The 9,109-nt window shown below is 37.8% G+C and overlaps 1 protein-coding gene across 1 annotated transcript; it reads left to right on the top strand.

The window, feature by feature from the left end:
• Positions 1-266: 266 nt before the first annotated feature.
• Positions 267-3,004, top strand: LOC135172670 (peptidyl-prolyl cis-trans isomerase G). The gene has a single exon (XM_064138888.1). It carries the CDS (start codon positions 664-666, stop codon positions 1,276-1,278), a length of 615 nt encoding a protein of 204 aa, XP_063994958.1. The 5' UTR covers positions 267-663; the 3' UTR covers positions 1,279-3,004.
• The last annotated feature ends 6,105 nt before the right edge of the window (positions 3,005-9,109 follow it).

Raw genomic sequence — 9,109 nt, 5'->3', positions numbered from 1 at the left:
AATTCACCAGATATTCTCACATGGAATGTTCAAATTCAATTTTTTTTTCGATTGCGAAGAAAAATTAATGACTACATTTTTCTATAAAATATATTCCCAAAACTACTTTCTACCTGCAAAATAATTAAGTCTTTCGTAAAAGCTTCGGTAAACACAAATAAAGGAATTAATGATAATTAAGTTTAATGACAAAATGAATAACAATTCCAACGATACATATGCGAATCTATGCACCCCTATTTATAAGACTAGGAAGAGGGGGTTGTTGTAAATACCATCACTACTCACGTGTATGACGAACGGAGCGCAGGCGTACGCTGGGTATCCAGCATCCCAGCGAGGAGATATAAGACCAGTGACACCCCCGTTTGACTTCAGTGCGAAACCGATGACTGGGAGTTTAACAACTGCAGTCTGTCAATTCAAACGAGTAATTGAAATAACATTCAACAACAATTGAGCCCAAAAACTGAAGTGTTCGTGAACACTATTTGTGCTGACATAAATTATTCTAATTAATCATACAAAATACCAATTGCAATTGGATACAAACAGTGCAATTAAGTAACTTAATCCCTCACTGATAATCTTGATCGTACGTTATCAACCCACCATCAGGAGATCCATCGTAATCAGCAAAAGCTGATTCGCGAATCGGTTGACATGGAAGACACGATGAGACTAACTGACTCATCCCTCTATCAAACCGACGAGTGCAGTACAGACAGTGGCTGCAGCAGTGGTGGCTCGACCGGAAGTGCTGAGCGTCTCTCCAAGAGCCGAAATCACGACAGGAGCTCCTCGAGGAGTCGTTGCTTCCATCGCTTTCGCAATCATGAGACATCGACGATTCGATCGCAGGAGCGTTTGTCCAGATCCAGTCTCAGCAGTCAGAATGGTAGATCGAATAACAAATCGTCGAGGTCATGGAGTCCCAGTGACAACCGCAATCACTCGAGGGAATCACCGTCTCACTCGTTGAGCCCCTCCGATGGCCAGAGCACGGACAGTGACTCGCTGAAGAGGACCTCGAAAACTGATATTCTGACGCGGGCACTGCACTGCCTCAAAATCGGCGTTTTCGAGAACAATGGCAAGGAGAAGAAACTGACGAAGAAGAGCCCCAAGAGGATCCTGAGAGAGCCCGTTTCCTATACTTATGTGAGGGGATTGTCTGGACTACCAACCCAAAGAGTGCCACGTAATGCTAGTCAATGTTGTTCACCGTGCACTTGTAATGATATGAGATTGTACAGAAAGAACATTGATCGCAGATAAATGTGACGGTTTGAGGATGAATTGTGAAGTGATGAGATTTAACAGAATTGAACAAATCGATTTTTCAATCTTGTCAAGAGTCTTATTATATGGGTAATCTGGGCAACTGTATTTGCGAGAATTTGGTTGATGATTTTTTCAATCAAGTCGGATAGTTTATTTTTTCATTTGAATGATCTTGGAGATTGATTTCTGTTGATTTTTTTATTCGGCGGAATTTCAACGAATGTATGAAACTAAAATTAAGATCTTACTCGCTAGTACCGAACGATTGGTCACAATCGTTCAGTGATAAAATCTGAGTATATTAATTACTCGGATTAGGAGTACGATGATGTGGTAAAATTATGGTGGATTTTCGATTAGTTGTAGGTCGAGGAAAATATTTATTTTGTGGTCAGAGGTAACAGAAGTCTGATAGTTTATCTTGTGAGCTTAAATTGAATTAATTTTATTCTTCGTTGGGATTTTAACGAATGACTGAAACTAGGATTAGAATCGTAATGTCAAGATTTCAAACTAAAATGATTGTTTACATTGCTGAGTGATAAAATCACAAAAAAAATTGTACCCAACGATTGGGATCGGGTGTCAATGAACTCGTAGGGACTTTCGCAGAACCTCGCGCTATTATTAAGAATAAACTTCAGTAATTATCAGTGAATATCAACTCGAGACTATTGGAAATTAATGAGGAGTGAAGGCGATTGGTAATCGAAGAGATAAGATTGCCCTACTTTTTACACAGTATATGAATTGAGATAATTGATAAAAATATTCCCGACTCTTTCGATGCAAATACTTGAGGTAACGCAGGAGCTTAAAAATCGTATTCAATTAAAATTTTCTAAAGTCACAATTGTGGCTGTAATTAACTCGATGAAAATTAAATAATTGCTCACTTTTATATGAACGACGATGAAATAAGTTAGAATGAGAATATTGAAGTGTAGATGCGATTGAATTTCCTTGTTTTATTTCAATTTAACAATTCACGTAAACAATGATCAACGATATTCACTGAAAAATCAATTATTTATATTAAATAACATTTTAAATCCCAATGAAGGAGTTTAAGAATTGCCTAAATTGTATTATTGAATAAGTAACGTGTCATATCATGTCTCCCATCACAATAACAAGATCAATTAAGGGAGGAGCGTAACTATGATCAATTTAATTATGGTGAAATTTAATTGTCACATTATGAGGGTAAAATATCGTTTTCTCCCGAGATACTATTTAACACTGAGAAATTCATTAGAATTCTCTCTTCGAAGGGAGAAGATGAATAAGTTGAAGTAAAAAAAAAATGAAATAGACCATTCTTACGATTAGACCATGCATTAATAATTCTAATTAATTTTAAAGAAAAATCTAAGAATAATGTTTGATTGATGCAATGACGAAACAATTTTTTTCGTAAACAATTACCATTTATTCGAATCAATTACAATTAATAATTCTCGGAAAAGAGAGACCGGTGCGATATCCAATCTAGTGCCTTGTAGATACTCTTCCCCTTCCCCCTCCCTCTCTCCCATCCGTGTGACTGATGTTATTATTATAAGCTATGTAACGACCACCAAATCATGAAATAATTGAAAATCAAGAACGTAAGACAATGTAAATGCGAATGAAATTAACACTTCACTGGAATGTGAATGTTTTATATGCCAACTCTATGTAAACATAATCTACGGTCTAATAAACGTTTTTCATGATATATGTATAGATTGTGGGCTTATTCAATTTATACTCATCTACCCCTCACTCCGTCTCTTTTTTTAAACTATTTCCGTAAAATATTTCCCACTTTTTTCAATTTTACTAGTTGAGCTGCATGCAGACATCTGCACATTTTTTAATCTCCACCTAAATTAATTTTTTTTATTCAACAAATTTGTTGTATCATATACATCACTGAAAAATATATATATAATGGAATATTACATTATTCGAGAATTATCTGGTAACACTCCCTGATAACATCAATTATTCAAATTTCAACTCATGACATTCAACACGAAATGATGAGCTCTTCAGGGGCGAGCACTCTGTGCTTTTCCGCTGAATGGAAAATTTTGAAAGTTATAACTAATTGAAGCTACAATATGTCGATTTTCAAATGGTTTTCAGTCAAATCATTCTTCATCGATTTAGAGCTGCTCAAGTTTGACAGCAATGACGCTGACATTCGCATGAATTGTGAGAGTTAAAAGAGAACTCCTCTTCGTTATTTATCTGTTATTGTGTTTGATTATTGTGGAATGCTGCTGGTCACCGCTCGACCCATTCAGGATGCGACAAGGTTGGAGGAAGACAGGGACGAGGGCAGGGGGTGGTGTTGGCAAAAGCCAACCCTGAGAGCAATGGGACATCGACCTCCGAGTACCTCTGACCCGATTACGAGCCACCGTCGGTCCCGCGACGCTATATATATATATGTATATATGTATCACACCCTGCAGTTGGATGACGTCATGGATTTGGTCTACTGTGCTCTATTAAACGGATTGATCCGATGAGAAGTTTAGCTGATCGAGCGCCTTTCTTCAACTCACCCTTCAATCACCTCAATATTTTCAGCGACTAAAGGCGTTATTGAATGATAGTCATTGACTTCCGATATCTATTATCTCCGGAGGACGGAAATTATTCGATATAACTAGCGGAAGTAGATATCATGTTTATAATTTAAGAGTAGATAAATAGTTCTTGATAAACATACTTTCTTTACACGAGTCATTAAAATTAAATTAAAGCACTAAAAAATAATGACATGATATGTAGGATTCTGTCATATTCGAAAGTGTCACGTGCGGTTTCCATCACCCACCACCAGTGCCTATTTTCTGCTACTTTTCTCCCTTCCCACGTAGAAACAACGCACCGAAAATAACACCTTAGATTGTTTGGTGGTTCAATGATAAAATAAATAAGGATAATATGAGAATAATGTGGGATGATATTGGTGAGAGCAATGCACAAAACAATATCTGAATAAACAAGACAGAAGACATATGACGGTTATTATTTGCAATATTAATGGCAACAATTTAAAGCGAATTATTGCACGAAAATATCCAACATTTGGTGGTCTGAGACAACTATGATTGGGAAAATTAATTTTTTTTTTTGAGTGAAATTGTCCTTCTGCTCCTTCAACTCCTCAGATAGTGATATTGCGGCAATTTAAAAATAGATCATGCGGAAAATTTCTGTCGCGTACAAAGATCCATTCAGTTATGCTGTACACGTACAGTTACCATTGATACGAGTGTACATCCAGGAGAATCCTTGGCCGAGTTTTGCCAACCTTACCCGGATGGAAAGCTCTGTGCAAGTTTGATTGAAATTCCCTTGGGATGTGTGCCCTTGAAAGCCTCACTGAACCCATAATCAGGAAAATTGTACAATTTTTCCATTGTATAATTTACATTCGACCTTTGCCACCAAGCTCAACGCAAGCTCCATCAGTATTCATTTTCCTCTTTTATTTGTTGCTTACCCTGTGTTATCAGTTTCAGTTTACTCATTGACTTTTATTTTTCAATTATCTGGAACCGAAAAAATCATTCAACGCATCCCATCACACAGAAAGCTGAAAGTTAATTGCGTTTTGCTAAATGTCATTTCGGCTGTTTGCCCGAATAATGTTTGGTATTTTTTTAGCTGTCAAAACCCGAACTTAGCAGTGAGAAAAACAGATTTAATCGAAAGCTAAATTATATTTAATTAAAAGGACTTTCTCGTTTTCCTAGGTGCAATTCACAACTAAGAACAAGAAAATTAGAATCTCATCACTTGAACGCAAGACTTAAAGGAATAAATTCCACCAATTGATTCGCAGATTCGGAAATAATGTCCTTTATATAGCGATGTAGTCTCTCTCTCTCTCTCTCTCTCTCGATGCAATAATCCGAAATATTATAATTCCATAATAGTATTTATTCGCAACGAATGGATGGGATAATAATGATAAGAAAAGCACTGCCCAATAGTTACACAAGTCTGGCTGGTATCTTTCTATTTCTGTACCTATAAATTCATCATAATCGTTATCTCTCTCGATCACAGCACATAAATTATTCCCCCACCGATGATACTCACTATATGCTTTCCGAACCAATTGATTTAAGCATGAGCGAATCCAACATCCACGTGGCTTTCAGCTGCTGCTTTATAATAAAAATAAGGAAACACTTTCGCGTGATTATTAATCAATAAAAAAATAAGATCATTGAAAATTTATGGGAATCGAGTACGATGGGTAATGGTACATACCAAAATAGATTAATAAATTCATAAAAATATTCCCGTCTCTTTCGGTGCCAGTACTTTCCATGAAAGAGCTTGAAAATTGCCTTAATTGTAATGCTCAATACCTAACGTGTCATATAATGTCTTCCATTACGATAACGAGGTTGAATAAGGCACCGGACTGACTATAATCAAATTACTTATGACAAAATTAAATTGCCACATTAAAGGGTGAAATGTAATTTTCGTTCAACCATGAACCATGAAGCGGATAAAATTCCCAAAAATATAATTTCAATCGATTAATTTGTGGATGAATAATTTGCAACAAATTTTCTCAAAAATAAAATAAACAAAAATATCGCTGGGCCAATCTATTCTTCATTAGATTTTAGTAATATTCTGAAAACAGTAGTGCTAATTAATCTTTTCCCAAAAAATGACCCAGGAAATTTAAAAACTAATCATCAATTAACGTTGTTAGCCCTTCTTTTAAGTGCCCGTAACCAGGTGCACCAGATGCACTTCAATGACAAAAGTAGACGAAACGTGACCGTCCCACAGCCACTGATTCCTCGTCGGTATATGGCCATGGTGAGGCCAAGGCGTGACCCGTTTACCGGCTTTTGCACCCAATGACGTCATCAGCTTCATTCACTATAACCTCCCAGAGTGGCCTAGTTTCCACCGCGAGCCTCCAACCCCCATAAAATATCATAGTTCATTGAGGTACCCTCCTATTTTTACTAAATAACGCCACGTGACTGATACATGGCACATTGTTTCATTATTAAATTTTCCAAGTGTAGAGCCCCTTTGTGCTAAGATTAGCCTAGATTCTGCACAATCTTAATTCATAACAGCCTATTCGTTACTACTTAATTTACTAGAAAATTATTTATTCAAACAATTAAAAGCATATACTTTACAATATCTTTCAAGAATAGCATAACATTTTTTCCATAATAACATTTCCCAATTATTTCCTGCTGATTTTTTAAATGTCAATTGTTTCCCCAAAGGTCTGCCCACTTCTGCTATCAATATTTTTCCAATTACAAAAAAAAATTACGAAAGAGCTGCAAGAAATAAATGGAAAAATGAAATGTCAGGTATTGTTGCTCAATGAGTCCTCATCACGAATGCAATGACGCACAATGAGACAAAAAGTGTCTATTCCGAGTGAGAGAAAAAAAGTGAGACAAATCAAATAATCCTGTTTATTTATTGCTCGGTTGAACAAGCGTTACTACATCCCCAACCCTTCCTCCCAGTGAGACAAATGAATACATAAATAAACCACGAATTAATATGCGTTCAACGCTCCCGACTCCTCACATGGAAACTCTCCCTCCCCTTTCCACAGTCCAACAAACTTTTCCATGACATATATATTTTTTATGATTCTCCTGAATGACGAAGGTGGACCTTCACCTCAAACGCAGAAAATCCCGGGGATAGGGTATACCTGCATACGGGTCAGCCCTCTGCTCCTCGTTACTTACCCATTCGTAGCACCGTTTACCGGTCCCCTTTTGGCCCAGTTTTGATGGTGATGACGTCACCACCGTCATTGATGTGGCTCGTATCAACCCCACCTGTCCCAGTTCTCTCCTCTTCAGTATTATGTATAGTGAATTGGACGCTATAACGTGTCTCCTCACCACCCCCTTCGATACTCCAGCCATTCTCATCATTTTTTACAGCTTATCCCTTCTCTTCTTCTCGTTTTGTCCTCCCTTCTGCCCCCAACTGCCGTGAAAACAAATCCCCGATTAAAGAGCAGTCAGCATTAGTGAGACAGAGAAAGTGGGGAAAGCTGAACGTTCCTTGACTACTCTTTTTCATTATGCAACGAGTGCGGGAAAAATTTTCTGACGAGCGCATGCACCAATGTGCGTCATTGTCCGTTTACTTCACGGAGTGATGTAATGTAATTTAGGAGAAATTAAAATTGTGAATTTTAATTAATAATTGATAGTATGTAAGTATTATTCAATGATTGGTGATGATATTACTAGGTTATAATTATTGTTACGTTTCAGAAGGTAATTATGGACATTAATTATTAAGACAATTAGTGTTGTCACAGGTAAACTTTGAATATTTACATTTTTCATAATTTTTTAGAGAATGATTTCTTGCTTTAAATTTCAAGAATCATGTTATTGCTCCGTGGAAATATTGTCTGACTCTAACAGTATTTTCCACTAGAGCGAGATAACAAAGCCAGTAGGGATAGGAAACAGTAAGAGTAGGGAGAAGAACAATTAACTCCATGTTATTTTGTTCTGACCATAAATTTTAATATCTTTCACTTGATGCTTGAAGAATGATTTTCGAACACGTCTAAATTTCGTGTCTGACTTTAACAGTAATTTCCACTGTCACAAGGGACTAAGAGGGATTACCATGGGACCAAACAATAAAAGGAGGAACAGTAAAATAAAACCAATAATAATCGAGTTCAATTTTACTCCCGACAAAGGTCAAGAGAATTTTTTTAATGGGAAAAAATCATGTCTGTCTCTGATAGTATTTTCCACTGCACGGAAAGGCGTAGTCAAATGATTATAAAATATAATTTTCCGACCAATTCAACCCTTGAATATTAGCATGTGCGAATCGTAGTCATATTAGACATGATCTATAGCCCTCAGGCCGCCGGAGCGAACAAAAAAATTTTTTTTTACGCTCTGTCGCTCCTGGGGGCTTTCTTGACATTCGTGGGGTGCGCAAATCCAGGTAAAACTTCACCCTTCTTCTAAATTCGATTTTGGCGAAGGTCACTTTCGAAAAAAACCCCAAGATCAACCCCCTGGCTATCGCGATGGAAAAAAAATTCGGCTAAGGGGCTGATCTCGGATTTTTTTTGGGAAACGCGGGTGAAATGGGGCTCAAACAAAGCTCAACGTATGCTCAGCTTGAAAATTCATAATTTTATAGTCCTCTAAATTTATAACCAACTGTAAACCGGTTTATATACATACACGTTAGCTATGGACAATTAGTTCTATACAGACTTAATCGGGCGTCTGACTCCTATGGTATTTTCCACTGCAAGGCGGGACCGAGCGAGATGACTTCATCAGTGAAAAAAAAAACAAAATAACCAGGAGACCGGGGGTACAGGGGAGGGTTTGGATGCGCAGGCCGATGAGAACGAGTACAACAGACATGAAATCGAAGAGGAACTGCATCGCTCGGCCCATTCACCCTTGCCCTCACGTTTTGGGGTCGTTGCACCGGAGTGAGAGCGCAACTATGACGAGTTGGGTACGTCACGTTGCCGTTGGATACCGTGGATGAGAGGTGAGGCTGCACATCGGACGCATACTCGAGAGGGCCACACACTACGGTATCTAGAGCTATGACCTTAAACTGGGTCATCTCTGCAGCTAAAGGGGTGGCTCTCCACCCCAAACTGTTTTTGGCTCAGGGACGGATTCCGGTGGAGTATAAGAGAGTGGGGGATGCGATGCATGTTGCGCCAAAAGACATTCAACCTCGCGGATTACCGATTCCAATGAAGGCATTGACATATTTCCAACATTTCATAATTCCTTTT

This window comes from Diachasmimorpha longicaudata, chromosome 2 (genome assembly GCF_034640455.1).
Source record: "Diachasmimorpha longicaudata isolate KC_UGA_2023 chromosome 2, iyDiaLong2, whole genome shotgun sequence".
NCBI lineage: Eukaryota > Metazoa > Arthropoda > Insecta > Hymenoptera > Braconidae > Diachasmimorpha > Diachasmimorpha longicaudata.
Note: the sequence above shows the minus strand (reverse complement) of the source record. Positions and strands in the feature narration are given on the sequence as shown.

What these genes read in the sequence shown, in the direction of transcription:
- LOC135172670 (XM_064138888.1), top strand. Translation starts at nt 664, where the DNA reads ATGGAAGACACGATGAGACTAACTGACTCATCCCTCTATCAAACCGAC.